This window comes from Aulostomus chinensis, chromosome 3, assembly GCF_037954235.1.
Source record: "Aulostomus chinensis isolate RoL2024-O1b breed Wild chromosome 3, RoL_Achi_v1.0, whole genome shotgun sequence".
Lineage (NCBI taxonomy): Eukaryota > Metazoa > Chordata > Actinopteri > Syngnathiformes > Aulostomidae > Aulostomus > Aulostomus chinensis.
Window position 1 is genome coordinate 145,360 of NC_141322.1, and position 17,249 is coordinate 162,608.

The 17,249-nt window shown below is 43.6% G+C and overlaps 1 protein-coding gene across 1 annotated transcript in view; it reads right to left on the reverse strand.

Annotated features, from left to right (window-relative positions):
- The window catches only part of frmd4ba (FERM domain containing 4Ba), a 62,417-nt gene extending 58,046 nt beyond the window's left edge, over positions 1-4,371 (reverse strand). The window contains exon 1 of the mRNA XM_086196950.1: positions 4,174-4,371. Within this exon, the coding sequence (XP_086053076.1) occupies positions 4,174-4,329 (156 nt within the window). The 5' untranslated portion in view covers positions 4,330-4,371. The remainder of the gene's footprint in view (positions 1-4,173) is intronic.
- Between the last annotated feature and the right edge of the window lie 12,878 nt (positions 4,372-17,249).

Consider the following 17,249-nt stretch of genomic DNA (forward strand, 5'->3'; position numbering starts at 1 on the left):
TATGGATGGATGAATGATGGATGTATGATGTATGTATGTATGTATGTATGATTTATGTATTATGGATGATGAATGGATGATGGGTGGATGGATGGATGGATGGATGATGGATGGATGGATGGGTGGATGGAAGGCTGGATGTATGATGGATGGATGAATGATGGATGTATGATGTATGTACTGTATGTATGTATGTATGTATGATGGATGATGAATGGATGATGGATAGATGTATGTATGTATGATGGATGGCTGTATGATGTATGTATGTATGTATGTATGTATGTATGTACGTATGTATGTATGTATGTATGTATGATGTATGTACGTATGTATGTATGCATGTATGAATGATGTATGTACGTATGTATGTATGTATGATGCATGTACGTATGTATGTATGTAGGATGTATGTACGTATGTATGTATGATGTATGTACGTATGTATGTATGATGCATGTACGTATGTATGATGTATGTACGTATGTATGTATGTATGATGTACGTATGTATGATGTATGTACGTATGTATGTATGTATGATGCATGTACGTATGTATGTATGTATGATGTATGTATGTACTGTATATATGTATGTATGAATGATGTATGTATGATGTATGTACGTATGTATGTATGATGTATGTACGTATGTATGATGCATGTACGTATGTATATATGATGTATGTACTGTATGTATGTATGTATGTATGTATGATGTATGTACGTATGTATGTATGATGTATGTACGTATGTATGTATGATGTATGTATGTACTGTATGTATGTATGTATGATGTATGTATGTATGTATGTATATATGATGGATGGATGATGTATGTGTGTATGATGGATGATGAATGGATGATGGATGGATGATGGATGGAACCTGTTAAACCCTCAGGTCTGGTAAAGTAGCCCCTGATGCTGGACGCCATCTTGGGAGACGTCTCCCTGCCAGCCTCCAGGGTGCTAGTGTGTTCTTTGTGGACTCATCTTAACTTTGGATGTTAAAGACAATGATTCACCTTGGAATTTATTGCTCTCCAGTTTTCAAGCAACACTTCACTTCAAACAGAACCATTCTTGTTGCGCTCCTACCAATGCCGTCTATTACTGCTACGTACAGGATCAGAGGTCTCTAGCTGCGGTCTCTCCGTTGCCCTAACCAGACATGGTAGGGTATGTGATTAAGTCTCTTCTGACCTGCCCCTGGAACACAGGGCCCTGGTCAAACACTACAAATGCCAATAGAGAAATTCTAAATCTGTTATTGTGTCCATTCTTTAAGAAAATTATGAGGAAACGGGATTTAGCCCTGCGTTTTGAGGGGGTTGCTGGTAAGTATTTGTCCGTACACCGATTGTCTCTCATCCGAATGCGCTCTCTTTCATCTGAATGATATGGAAACGGGCTCCCAGAGGAATTTGGCTGAGGGCCACACTCCAGGGCCGATGCTCCTGTTTTCTGGTGCGTTGTGAAAGGAAAAAACACATGGACCATACTCATTATTCACTACATATCTACACAAGAAGGACCAAATGTGTGAAGTATCAAACAAAATATACAACACTTTGCAGGTGTTATTTTGTGCTTTCAGTCAAAATGTTGACTGTTCCTCAGGATGTCATGGCTGCAAGCTGATATGACACAAGATAACTCGGATTCCTGCTGGAACACCTTCCAGTGTGAACCATGTGCGCGGTGATGATGTCACAGAGGCACTGAAGACTTTCACAGACGTTCATTTTCATTGAACTAATTTTCATTTTACAACCAGCCTATTCAATTAACAGCCCTCTCTGGATGGGGTCTGCATTGATTTCCCCTGTCAAGTCAATAGATGACTGCTGACCCAGAAACCCATCGACTGGAAACAGTCCTGTATTAGGCTTCCAGCAGCAAGCCTCTTTACACATATTGAAGTGCTAAGCCACAATATCTGTGTTAAGCTCTGGGTCTTTTTGCTTTGCAAATCCTGACTCACCTGTCAAACAATGTGCCATCTATTTTCCTGGATTTCTATATACTGAAGTGGCCCCTGAGGAGGCCATCCTCACGCCATCTGTGGCTCTGGGAAAAGTTCCCTCCAGTCCAAAAAGTCATACTTCACCCAAAACTTGTATTTTCTACTTATAAACATGCAATCAGCACTTAATGATATTTTTGTACTACCATGCCACTTCTTTGTGACTCCAGAATGCAGAACGGTCAGCCACATATATTTAGCTTGAAGCTCTACATTACTGTGGAGGAGTGACAATCAAGATGTTGCTAGTTCGTTCTTATATTCAAAATCTTTGTGGATTATTGATCATATGGCTAGATTAAGAAGACCTGGATTATCCCAGACAATCTGGAGAGATGTTAAAGGACATTTTTGACAGTCTATAGTTGTTATTAGCCATCAGTCTACCCTAACCCTTAGCTTCATGCTAAATATACGTGGCTGGCTCCTCCTACATTCTAGAATCAGAAAGAGGAGATGCAGTGATGGAAAAAAACATCTTTGTGACCTGGGTTGACAAGTTGTCCAATCTTTATAACTAAATAAATTGTTCAGACATCGAAGGTGGCACAGTCTGGTTTGGTTTCAGACACAAAAATACTTGGTTATGAAAAGATGGTGGTTAGAATTTCAGTGAGCCCTGTTTGATGGTTCTCCACAATTCATTCAGTTCTCTCTCCCCTTCCACAAATGGATTTCTCTCACCTTTCACTGACGAGACTCGCTGCATCCCTGTAGTCATAATTACTATGACCACTAGGTGGCATCAGTCACAGTGTGATGTTAGGTTAACCACTGACAACCAATCTGTCGGTTTGTCTTGGGAGGACAGGCTGCAGGCTGTGCCTTGATGACGTCATCAGGGCTATGCTGTAAGACTTTGTGTGTTCAGAGAGTAATTCGGATCAATTTAATATCAGTTAGCGCTGCCCTTTCATGGACTTAAGGGACTCAGACTGGCTACAGTTGGTGTTTGCTTCTCTTCTGCTTTAATTGTGAACAAACGTCAGACTCTTCCCGCAACAAGAGCTGCCGTACACAGAAAGTAGCTGAGAGCTGAGAACTTAACTTCCTTCAGAGTCCTTCAGCACAACAAAGGGTTTCTTCTCTATGAGCAGGTGACCCCTGATGTCAAAACCAGTCAGACAAGAACTGGGTTTCTTGCATCGCATGAACCTGAATAACCACAGTATCACATATCCTACCTGACAAATGTGCAGCAGTGAGAGGGAAAGAGAGAGGACAAGTGAAACAGGGCTTTCACCTGATCAGCTCAGCTCACCGGCTGATGTGGCTGCTCCACCTGCCTACCTGCCTGGTGGCTGCTCCACCTGCCTGGTGGCTGCTCCACCTGCCTGGTGGCTGCTCCACCTGCCTGGTGGCTGCTCCACCTGCCTGGTGGCTGCTCCACCTGCCTGGTGGCTGCAGATGTGTGCGGCTGAGCAGCAGCAGCGTTGGAATATTCTGTGGTGGTTAATGACTTTATTGAATAGGAAGTGCTGACCCCGTTTAAAAGCAGCTGAACATCCCAGACTGAAGCCGACACAAAGCTGCGCTGCCTCGGCACTGAGAGAGAACACATGTTGCTCTCATGAGGCACGAATTCAGTATAACACACACACAGACACACAGACACAGACACAGACACACACACACACACACACACACACACACACACACACACACACCAGTCGGCAGCCTTTGTTCCAGCTGCTCACACACACCTCCTCATCAACAAATGCAAAACTCTGAGCTTCCCAACCCTGCATCTCACGGTGAAGTGACACCATGGACCCGGCCGGATGTCGCCCGCCTGCCTGCCCATTGTTCGTCTGGTCCAGGAAGCAGCAGCTGACCACATGATCCAGTGCTCACTAGTGAAACGTCTCTGATCATGGGACGTCCCAGTTCTGTCAACCTGTCCATAGAGACTAATGTTGACATGTCAACAATCAGGGAGACAGTCTGCTGCCCCGAGGGAGGATCCATCCAGAAGAAAGCGCTCCAGACTCAGGGAGGGACGAACTGAGCCAAACACCGTCCCGAAGATGAATGTGTACTCGACACACAGACGGGAAGATCGACAATGTCAAACACACAGCAAGTGTGCAGCGAGCAATAACTCTAACCCTTCAACTCAAACAGGATCCAGCGATCAGTTTCTCACCTTCTGTCTTTTGTTGTGCTTTGGTCGCTGGTATTGTTGGAGCTCCGCCGGCGCTCTCTCTCTCTCTCTCTCTCTCTCTCTCTCTCTCTCTCTCTCTCTCTCTCTCTGGAAGGTTTCTCTGGATGGATGAAGAACAGCTGGATCTGCTGACTGCATCAGAGATCTGGCGGCAGGGTAGAGAGCAACATCGGTCTGCCGGGCATCCTGATGTTGTCTCCCGCTCGCTCCGCTCAGACGGATCCGTCCACCCGCACCGCCCCCTCCGCCTTCCTCCTCATCCGGGTTGGACCGCGGGGGCTCGTCTCTTGGCCGGTGGAGCAGCGCTCTCTGCTGCGTGAACTGGAAATATTAATTTGGACTGATGTTAACTGCATGGACACATTTGCACCGTCCACTGCACCAGCAGACATGAGCCACCTCTGTGGTTCCATACCCACGCAGTCGCTCCTTCGGACTCCAGTCTGTTCGTGCTTTTATCGTGTATTTATATTAACACTGTACAGCATTTTATATTGTGGTAATTATGGTGCACTTTTACGGAGCTGCTCTTCTAATCTCACTTTACTTTGTAAATTGACAATAAAGGCTTTCTGTTCTATTTCTGTTTCCATAAATGTACCTCAACCTTGAAATACCCAGAACTTCCCCTTTGCGATATCTTCGGGCTTCTGTGGGTGGAGAGAGGAACGTGCAGGCTTGTATGCAGGCTGCCGTGAAGATAAAAAGACAAAAATGATATCAACAAACTGTGAGTTCATTTAGTGAGATGATGAGTCAGTAAATCATCATAAAAGTTATTATTATGACTTGAAACTCAAAATTTTGAGATGAAGAACTCAGTTATGGGATTTAAAAAAAATCAAAATTATGATGACAAATGTAGTATTATGGTCTAGAATCATGAATGATTACTTTCTCTGTAATTTAAACTTTTACATCATCAGTCTGATTTTCATTTTATAAAATGCTTTCCCCCACATTATCATGGTTTCTTTATCTCATTATTTCAACTTTATTTCATAGAAAATATATTTTTTTATCTCAAGGTTTTTTTCCTTTCCAATTTGTCCATTTACCTGAACTGTTAAATATGAAAGTTACGAGTAAAAGCAGCATGACCTGAGCATTTTGGGTTCCATTTCACTAAAATAGTTTTTAATTGGTAGATAAAAAGTGTGGAGGCGCAGGAACAGGGAGAACATGGAGACCCACCCTGAAAGACCCCGTGCTGCAGCCGGGGCTCCACCCACAACCTTCTTGCTGGGCCACACCTGGCTGCAGCAAGAAGGTTGTGGGTGGAGCCCCGGCTGCAGCACGGGGTCTTTCTGGGTGAGTCTCCATGTTCTCCCTGTTCCTGCTGGGTTCTCTCTGGTACTCCAGCTTCCTCCACAGTCCAAAGACATCAAGAGGGACCAGGTTAATCCAGACTCTAGATTGACCGTAGGCGTGGCTGGGAGAGCCAATGGTTGTCTGTCACTATGTGTTGGCCCTGCCATGGACTGGTGACCTGTCCAGGGGGAAGGCTGCTGGGATAGGCTCCACCCCCACCACCCTCAACAGGAGAAGAGGGGGAACATGGAGGGAGGGATGGATGATGGATGATGGATGGATGGAGGGATGATGGATGATGGATGGATGGAGGGATGGATGGATGGATGAATATTTTTGCTGGATATTAGATAAATATTATTGGCATGATTTGTGTTTTTGCAGGAATAAAGAATTGTATTGTGTTTGAGTTAAAGTTTATAGTTTGACCTTATTTTTCTTTGTCTTTGATGTATTTAAACATTCCAAATCCTTGATCTGCTGCCAAGATGGCACAGCAGGTTTTCTACAATAGTTCAAACACACTTCTGGACCTTGTGCATAGTTTTTTGAGTTTGTGACTGTACAGGGAAGGAAATGAGAGCCTCTCTTTTGAGGTTTTCTGGCTGGGTAAACAATGGAAACACTCATCATCCACAGAAACGGCAGGAGTGAGGAAAGAAGGAGGGATGAAGCTGCCCATTTGATGAGTAACCAGTTAGCAGCTCTAAGCTGGATCGTTTTCGTTAGTTTAACTGAGCTAGAGCATGAAAGAGAGAACAGAAAATGTCTGGGAGACTGCTGGTGAGCGACTGGAGCAAAATGCTTGATTCAAAGACTGAACAAGTCACCCCTGTAACCCTCCCCCATTAAGGAGGATTTGGACGAGCCCCTGATTAGGTTCACTCCAGTGCCATGTGTGCACCAGGTCCCACGCCCCCCTCCCCCACTCCTGTGCTTGGCCTCAGCTCCCACTGGGATGAGCCCACTAGCTATTGTTCTGATGACACGTCACATGAGCTTTATTCTCATTATAATAAGGCAAGGATAGCATGATGTCACTTGGTTGTTTAGAATGATAAAATGTTGAGGTCTCCCTAATCCAGTATTCCATAAACACATTGACTCAAGATTAAGAGTCTAGTCAGGTTTATTTGTGGCACCAAACCCCAACCAAAGTTCTGTCCTGACTCTGTCCAAGTAGAGCAGGTCCAGCACCTCCCTCCTTCAATGAACCTCCACCCAACAATTCTCCATCAGCAGCACATCCTGCAACAGCAGCCACCAGAACCTTCCTTTACCAGGCAGGAGGGTGGAGCAGATCCAGGATCAGTGGGGACGGAGAGAGAGCAGGAGAGCAGGACAGAGACAAAGACAGAGAATGGAGGAAGACAGAGAGACAGAAGGAGAGAGAGGGACAGAGATAAAGAGAGAGAGAAAGGAGGAGAGACTGATGGACAGAGACAAAGACAGAGAATGGAGGAAGACAGAGAGACAGAAGGAAAGAGAGGGACAGAGATAAAGAGAGAGAGAAAGGAGGAGAGACTGATGGACAGAGACAAAGACAGAGAATGGAGGAAGACAGAGAGACAGAAGGAAAGAGAGGGACAGAGATAAAGAGAGAGAGAGAAAGGAGGAGAGACTGATGGACAGAGACAAAGACAGAGAGACAGAAGGAAAGAGAGGGACAGATAAAGAGAGAGAAAGGAGGAGAGACTGATGGACAGAGACAAAGACAGAGAATGGAGGAAGACAGAGAGACAGAAGGAAAGAGAGGGACAGAGATAAAGAGAGAGAGAGAAAGGAGGAGAGACTGATGGACAGACGGGGACGTGAGCAGGTGGAGCTACGGGTGGCAGCTGGAGCCTCTTCAGGTCTGGAGCCTCCTCCAGCAGCACCAAGATCTGGGATGAGGGGAGAAGAAGAGGAGTTAGTAACACGTCTGAGGACAGGAGGAGGAGAGAGAAGCCCAGTGCATCATGGGAGATCCCAGCAGTCTGAGCCTATAGCAGCAGGTCTAAGGGCCAGCCTAAGCAGTCCTGACTAGAAGCCTGATCAACAAGGAAGGTCTTAAGTCTGCTCTTAAACATAGAGAGGAGGTCTGGGTCCTGGACTGAAACTGGGAGACGGTTCCACAGGAGGGGAGCCTGATAGGGCATGTTGTTCCAAGGCTTTGTAAGACAGTGGTGGTGGAGACTCAGGAAACTGAGTTAAAGGGACAACATGTCCTGTGTGGGATGGTGTGGGGGGCATAGGGGCTGCTTCCCCTATCATGGTGGCACCCTGTGGGATTGGGGGTTGGGGGGTCCTTGGGCTGCATCAGGGCTTCCCCACGGTGCGGACGGTCTGGGCCCTGGGCCCTGGTGTCTGGGGTCCATGCTGGGAGTGGCCTGGGGCTCCCTGTATTCTGGGGGTTTCTGGGTGCCCTGGTGGCTTGGTCCTGACCTGCCTGCTATCCTGAACCGGGGGCGTGTTGTTCTGGTCCCCCACATCAGCTACAGTCAGCTACCCACAGCATCTAAGACAAACCGTAGCACACACATCCACACACATATACATATACACACATGCACACACATACACACACACACACACACATATACATATACACACATACACACATACACACACACACACACATACACATCCACACACATACACACATACACACACACATACACACACACATACACACACGTGGTGCACAACTGATCCACAATCACACACTCAGACATTTATCTTAAAATTATATTAAACAAGATTGTAAATTTGCACTGGAAATTCTGCAACCAATGTTTTTCTTTTTTTCTGTTGTTCTTCTTAGGGCCTGAGCCTGAAGGTATGATTATTGTTCCTGTTTTTTTTTTTTTTTTTTGCTATTGTTGTTTTTGTGCCCTCCCCCTTGTCTTCCCTGTCCTGTCCCTGTTCTCTCTCCTGTCCTCAGTCCAGTAGCTCCATCAATGAACCAACACCATTCCTAATAAAGTTAAACATAAATGGCAATAGGAGGAGTTTATCAGATTCCTCCTTTGCAGAATAAAACTGCTTCAGTACAACAAGGCACCAGGAACATGGATGCTGCTGAACAGGACAGGGGAATAAATAAGGGGACAACATGTTGCAACTTGCATTCCAATCATGTAATAAGAAAGTTTGACTCAAAGAATTGAAAGAGATGTCAAAGTACAGATAACAGAAAAAAGGCAAAATAATTTCTCAGTATTTCTGATTAGTTTCTTGAGCGCGATGACTGTGTGACATCTCTTTGGACACTGAGAGTACGAGGCTGCGTCCTGAGGCATCCCGACTCCTCACGTTGTCTTGATGTAATTGCACCATTGTGCAGAGGGAATTAAAGAGCAGACTGAATGGGATGTGTAGCACTACTGTACTGGGATGTGCTATTTTTAAGCAATCACGTCCCATGACATTGACTTTTCCTTTGGCTGCTTGCCTCTAAACATAATGTGATCACACTGTGAGAGAAAAGGGATTCAGCATCGTCAGGTCACAGCTGGTAGCATCCACCATTTGTTGTTAAATCATCAGATCCCATCCTCGAACCTTCCTCATCCTCTGACAAAAACATGGTTGATTAAGTGACTGCACTCATTTGTTTGGGGAGGATCCCAGTATTTATCTTAATCCACTACACTGCTGAAGCATTATTTAAGTTGTATTTCCAATCAAAATGTTTTTTCGCTCCGCATTCCCTCATCTGAATGGTAGAATGTCTTTTTTATGAAATATATTGAATTATCACTTCCCCTGAGGTAATATTTTCGTATGTTAAAACAAACAGCCAAAACCTATCAATATAAGCAGAATTCTTATTATTTAATTCTTGAAATAAAGAAATCAAAGGAATCTGAAGCTGATGTGGTTGTTTTGTCATGAGTGTTTGCTGCCCTCTAGTGAATATTCCAGCAACAGCAACAGGCAGGTGAAACGATCACACAAGACATCCAAACTCCCAGTTACAGGAGCCATCCATCCATCATCCCTCCATCCATCATCCATCCATCATCCCTCCATCCATCATCATTCCTCCATCCATCCCTCCCTCCATCCATCATCCATCCATCATCCCTCCATCCATCATCCCTTCATCCATCATCCCTCCATCCATCATCCATCCATCCATCCATCCATCATCCATCCATCCATCCATCCCTCCCTCCATCCATCATCCATCCATCATCCCTCCATCCATCATCCCTTCATCCATCATCCCTCCATCCATCATCCATCCATCCATCCATCATCCATCCATCCATCCATCCATCATCCCTCCATCCATCATCCATCGATCCATCCATCCTCCATCCATCATCCATCCATCTATCCATCCATCATCCATCCATCCATCCATCCATCCATCATCCATCCATCCATCCATCCATCATCCATCTCTCCATCCATCATCCATCCATCCCTCCATGTTCCCCCTCTTCTCCTGTTCAGGGTGGGGGGGTGGAGCCTATCCCTGCAGCCTTCCCCCTGGACAGGTCACCAGTCCATGGCAGGGCCAACACATAGAGACAGACAACCATTGGCTCTCCCAGCCACGCCTACGGTCAATTTAGAGTCTGGATTAACCTGGTCCCTCTTGATGTCTTTGGACTGTGGAGGAAGCTGGAGTACCAGAGAGAACCCAGCAGGAACAGGGAGAACATGGAGACTCACCCAGAAAGACCCCGTGCTGCAGCCGGGGCTCCACCCACAACCTTCTTGCTGGGGGGCCACAGGGAGGACCACTGCTCCACCGGGCCACCATAACAAGAACCAAACACACCCTGTACTCTCTGTCTGTGTAAAAAAAAAAGCCAGGGTAAATCATGTTTAAACTACAAGGCTGATCGTTCGTGCACATTTACATGCCGATCATGCCGAGATGAAGGAAACTGAGAGATGACAGCCAAAGACTGAAATGTATAAGTGCCAATACTGAGATCTGAGTACTTCTCTCTAAAGGGTCTTCATATCCTGGCGCACCATCAAATCAGATCAGAATCTGGAGCAGCTCTTGACCCCTGTGAGCTGCAAGAACCCTGAAGTGCTTTTGACCCTGTCCAGCCTCCTGCCAGCCCTGCCTTGAGTTCATAAATCAAAGTTAAAAACAACGGCAAAAACAAATGCACCATTTGTATGATTGTATGATTGCATGGAATTTTTGAATACTGCGCTATCTTTGCTTGCTGTTGTGGTGGAGCACAAAGATATACTAAGAACATGAGGTCAAACTGGCTTGAGATCCAGGGAGATGTGTCTGTACATGAAGTGAAACAGCCTTCAGCAGGTCTGTTCATGTTTTCACTGAGCAGAACATCAAGGTCACATTATACTATGACCTTTGACGTAAACCTAAACTTTTGCTACAGTCCCACCTCAGCTTGATTCATGTAAGATTTATTCACATTACTTTGGAGTGCACTGAAAAAGAGAACAAAGGAAAACTGAGGAAAATTCCATGAAGCTATAAGATGTGGCATTAAGATTTAACAGTGACAGGTGGATGTATTTCACCAAAGGGAAACATGGAAAAAACTGATGAACTTTTATTTTGAGGCCATTGCAGTATCGATTTCTGAGAGCACAAACAAAGTAGAGTAGATTTCAAAGCTTCCACGGAGGACAACCTGAACCAACCGTGAAGTCCCATTTTACAGTCAGTGCTTAAACAATTTAAACACACATTCAGACTTAAATGTTTCAGTTTTCCACAAGTCTGTTCAAGTCTGTAAGTTTAGATGATGTGACTTCAAGTAAATGCTGCTTGACTGAACTTCCTCAAGTGGAAAATCAGTTTGTTGCACATTTTATTGTAGCAGACTGTGATAAAAAAGAGAATGTATTAAGGTGTAATGCAAAGCAGTGCAGAAAGCAAAGGTATTTCCTAGAAGATTTAGAGGAGCCAAAGTCAGAAGTATCCATAGGCAGAGGAGACACACATTAATTAAGCTTTTTTCCTTCATCTAGAAATACATAGAGACATGAGAGAATTATTGATCATGTGCTGCTGCTCTCAATGTCTATAGGAGGCTGCTGGTCAGCAATCGTCTGACAGCGGACGTCATCGCTGAGTGTGACTGTGTATGAGTACCCTACAGCCTCCGCCCACCTTCTCCATGACTGGGAGTTAACCTGGCTGTTGCTCTGTGGTTTTAATGGAGAGACGAACTGTGTTAAACCTAGCTGGCCAACACACATCTATCTAGTTACGAGTAACCCACACTGGGCTCCTTCCAGGGCGGAACCTGTGTGGGGTCGAAGCATGGCTGCACCTGGCAGGATCCTGCTGAGGCATCTCAGAAGAAAGTACAATTCGGTCACTTTGAGTTAAAGTACAGATACACCCTGTCAAATATTTCTCCACTACATGTGAAAGTAATGCCAGCCTCATGCCAGCTTGTGAAAAAGCAATTACTACTTAAGTAGTACTGCGTGAATGTTGCAGAAATTACTTTTTTATTGTAAATGATATTTTTTCTTATTTCTATTTTTTTAAATGCTTGAATAGTTTTGTCTGCTTGTTGAAGTTATGTTTACATGCAGAAATACACATTTCAAATTGAAATATTAGGTAGTGTGAAAATGTTAAAACTTGTCGTGTACCTTTTCTTCATCATACCACATGTTTATTATATGGTGTACACATTAGATGCAATAGGACTTTTCACCAAACCGTGCAGCGCGAGCCCAGTCAACTTTTCACTTGAGTTAAAGTAGCAGAGCACTTGCTTTTGAAAATTGTAGTACCAGTATTCAAAGGTACACTTACTTTTTGAAGCCTGGATCTATTTCTTCCACAGTACATTTACAGAGCTGTGTAGCTCTCTGAGTCCACTTCCACGTGTTTTCTCATGTTGACATTTGTGGTTTACATAGTGACTTAGTTTGTGATCACCTGACATTGCTGTTGTTACCACTTTAAAGGTGGATGTCTGTCAAGCTTGACGTTTAATATGTGAACGTGTTAGGCCTATTTTTCTCTTGTGAGCAATGCAGCCTGTGGCCAATCACATTTAAAAATAAAAAGTCTTCAAGGCTTAATGCTTAAAAGAAGTGATTAATGCAGAAATGTAAAACTGTACATTTCTATTAATACTGTACAAATGCTTAGTTTCTGTAAGTCTGACAATGATCATTTCAATCAAGACATATCTTCACAAGCCCTTGAAGCTTTACTGCACAATGTTTATCCTTTATTTTAATGCCTATTCTCTTTCATATATTTGTGCAAAAACACAGACAAAAAAATAAAACTAAAAGCTGAATGTGGTGGAGTCAAAGTGCAAATCTTGTCGTCAAATTTAGCAAAGTGGAAGTCACAAGTTTCCAAGGAAAAGACAAACCCAAGAATGGATATTCCCAAAGTACTCATTTGACACGACCACTGCACTTAAGAAAGCATATAGACAGACTATTATTATTATATTATATTATTATTATTATTATTATTATTATTATTATTATAACTATTTTTTTGGCGAACTCAAGGGTTTATGAGAGAAAAGGGACTACATATATAAAATGAATCAGATGTATCTGAAGTATGTGCTTGGGGTACCACGCATTCTTGGACCAAGCGAGTGGATGAGATCACTAAGAAATAGAATCATTATGTATATCATTCAGCATTCGATCCTTTAAATAACTCATTATCCTGGGTCGAGAACACAAGATGTTGTGAATTATCCTTTTGTCTGCAGATGACTGACCTTGTAACTAGTTGCATCCTCACTTATCAACCAACAAAATTCATTTTTATGCTTCAGCCATTTATGGAGTAGAGACGAGTCGGGTTAAGGGGTGGGACGTCTCGCTTCAAGCATGATCCATCAGACATGGCGCATCTTCCTACTCCACAAAGTCTGTGCCAGACGCTGTGTGTGATGTGATTAATGATGATTTTTGCACAGCATTAGAAAGAAAACCCACACCAGAAATGACAAGTGAGGGAGATCAGAGTGTTCTCTCTTTCATCAGGTTAAATCAACACAAGCGAAATGTTCAACGTTCTCCATAAATAACTCAAGTGTACTTTATCAAATTATGCTCACTTCAGCAACATAACTTGAATGACTTCATACTCTTTATACCACACGTTATTTCCATTTTTTCAGAGTGCAGGAATTTTATGAATGCAGCCAGGACAGAGTGATGAAACCGTCTGGAAAACACAGCATTTTAGGGTTGAGTTTCAGCATGAAAATGGCTGCATCACAAGCCTGCTTCCTGTTTTCAGTTGCTGGAATAGCTTTGCTACATTTACATGCTCAGAAAGTTCTAGTTTATGAGGGACAGCTGAGGCTAACCCTTAGTCATCTTTATCAGTACGTGCCCTGTGCAACTCCGTGATGATTATTAACATACATAAGCAGTTCCACATGTTTACCCTGACCCTAGAACACTAATGTTAAAATTACACCATCACAAACATTGGGTAGCTACATTTTGCCCAATATAATATTCCTGATCAAATATATTTTTCATCAAACTCTGTATACCAAATTGAAGTACTCTCTCTTTCATATAAAAAGGAGGGACTCTATAAAATTACATGACAAGAATCATGTGGGTGAAAATCACCTGACATTGGTGTTCTAGGGTTAAAAAGCAAAGTCAAACGGGTGTCCGTGAGCACAAAAAGTCCAAGAAAAAGAGTGGCATTCATTCTGAGAATACATCAAGATCCTAAATGCAGTCCTCGTCTGACCCCTTTCAGTGAATCTATACAACCAAGTTCGTGAACAAGGCAAGGCTCTCAACAAAAAGGGGGTTAATGAAGACACTAACCCTGGGGAGCAAATCTGGGATTCCTGCTGGGTTGGTCATGATAGTTTCACCACTGTGAAACAGACTTGTGTGTAAAAGCACGTCCACACATGGAGTTCATTGTGCTTTTCTTCAACCAGTTGCATAGTCACGTTATTTTAGCTCAACTAAACGCTGTGATCATCAACTTATGTTCCCATTATTATTGTAAATGAGTTTAAATGAAATGTTGAAAGATGAAGAATGTTGTTTTTTTAAATGTTGCTTCAACTGATTTGCTTGGTTATCAAACTGATGTGCCAACCAAAAGCTTCTGGCTGAGATAAGCATGTGGACCCCTCTCTCTTCCTTGTGAAACCACAGCTAGATAGTGAAAAACTAGTGAGCTGCTTCCCAGAGCCAGCGTGTGCCACTAACTTGGATGTGATTCATTATTGCGGAACACCAGGAAGTTGTCACATCCAAACCCTTTTAAGAGGTTCCAATCCCTCAAACAGCACCAATAGGGAAGCGTGCACCCACCCTCTCATAAAAGAAGAATAAAAAGGGAAGAATTTTCCTTTATCCTTAGATACGTTGTCTCCTCTCCTCAGCGGAAAAAGGTCACACAAGCTCTCTTGTGCATTTGGTTCATGAATAACTGATGAAAGTGTTATGCTTGACCTGGTAACATGTCTAAATCCCAACAATCATCAGTTGTGTGACTGAGTTACACATGCATGCTCATCAAGCTGAGTGTGGGGAACTGGGTTTCAACAGGCTCTGGACTTGTGAACATTCATCCTAATTTTACAAACAAAAGTCTTGAGACTGATTTTACTCTGATGGGTGGGCTGACTGGGATGTGTCCAAAGGGTAGCTTTTCAGAGTGTAGATGACAAGACTGACATCATGAGTGGGTCAAAGCATTTGGTCAGGAAATATCACTTGGCTCCAATAAATCAGTGTTCTGCCTGTTTAGGGAAAGCATGACCAATGAATTGTCAACAGTAGTCTGCTGAGTCATGTGTTCATGCCGCCACAAGTCTGGTAATTGATTAAATAATAGTTTTTTGTTTGTTTTTAAAACAAATATCAACAATACCAAACACATTTCCAAATGGAGATGATGGATAAATTATGGAATTGCTCTGGTGTCTGGACAGTTCATGGCTGAGAGTGTTAGTTCACAAGAGGCCTCAGACACCCCCAAAGCCGTATTAGTTGGATATTAAACATATGTTTCCCTTATAAAAGAATGATGTGTTCAGTGTGCAACATATTTTATTTTCTGGTTCTCCAACAAGGCCCAGTGCAGAAATTCTACAATTCTACAATTCTACAATTTCATTTAACAGACGCTTTTGTCCAAAGCGACGTACAACACAAGCAAGAATTCAGACTTAAGGAAAAGTCCATCGGAAGCGCAAAAGTGCTTCAGTTGTGATTTGGTCACAGGTACTGCCATCTAGTGGCAGAAGAAGTGTCGCCCCCCCTCCCTTTTTTTTTAAATTTTTGACAAACATACAACATGACACAACCCAGTTAGTGCTACATAGTCACTAAGTGCTGGGTCTTGGACCCTCTGACTGATTCTACCCCACAGGACAAAGAGGAGCAGAGTCAGGTTCAGTGTCTCGGTGTTCTCTGAACAATTGAGTCTTCAATTGTCTCTTAAAAGTAGAAAGGGACTCAGCAGAACGCACAGAGTTCGGTAGTTGGTTCTACCATTTGGGAACAACAGAAGAGTCTGGCTAAAGATTTGGAGCAGCGCTGGGCTGGAAGCACCAGGCGTCTTTCGCCTGCAGAGCGTAGTGGGCGAGGAGAGTAGACCTGGATCAGGGATTCCAGGTAGGCTGGAGCCGTTCTTGTGATTGTTTTGTAAGCCAAGAGAAGTGCCTTGAATTTGATCCTGGCTGCCACTGGAAGCCAGTGAAGAGAAACCAGCAGCGGGGTGACATGTGCCCTTTTGGGCTGGTTGAAGACCAGACGTGCTGCTGCATTCTGGATCATCTGCAGAGGCTTGAATGAGCCTGCAGGGAGGCCTGCCAGAAGAGAGTTGCAGTAGTCAATGCGTGAGATGACAAGAGCCTGAACCAGAAGCTGTGTGGTCTGTTGGGTCAGGAGGGGTCTGATCTTCCTGATGTTGTAGAGGGCATAACGGCAAGACCGAGAAACTGAGGCCACATGAGCCTTAAAGGTCAGCTGGTCATCAATCATGACACCCAGGTTTCTGGCTGAGTTTGTGGGCACAAGTAGGCTCGAGAAATACGTAGAAACAGTCAGTAAGGAAGTAATATCTTCGTGGCACACTGGAAACCTCTGAACTGTGACTTCTTCTGTGCTTTGAAAAACAGTCACTGAATGTTGAATGCTACACTTGAGCGCTCACGCCCCCCTGGTGGCCATTCTACTGTAATAACAGACACTTGTTTTAACTGACTGGAACAGACCGATAATCATGTTGTCGAAGTGATTTGTTTTTAAATGGGCGTACAATGCTTTAAGTGTACTTTTAAAATGGGGGTGCTATTTTGTGTTAGTGTTTTACGATTGTATTCGTGTCTTCAGGGTTCTCTCTATTAACCAGTCTGTAGAAATCCTACAAGGACCACACTCTCCCCCACAAATTTAAATATTTCCAGACTTTTTTTCCACAGTGCTGTGTCTGTATTTAACCCAGTCCCTTCACAATCCAAGGTCGCCCTATGGGTTTCTGTTCACTATTATGAGTGTTTCCATATTGGCTTTGGAACAACCATGAGCCGTGACCAGATCGGGGTAAGACTTTTCAGAAGCACCTTCCAAGAAACCCAGCTGAGTCATAGATAAAATGATTTGATCTTCTTGAGATCCCAGACGAATTTCCAAGCAAGAAGATACACAATTTGAAATGAAACAAAATGAATAAATCTACGAAACAAACATTATGAGCAGTATTGGTGAGGTGGTTGAAAAACGATATGATCACAGCATATGTCCAAAAAGGAACACTTACTGGTTCCCTGGCA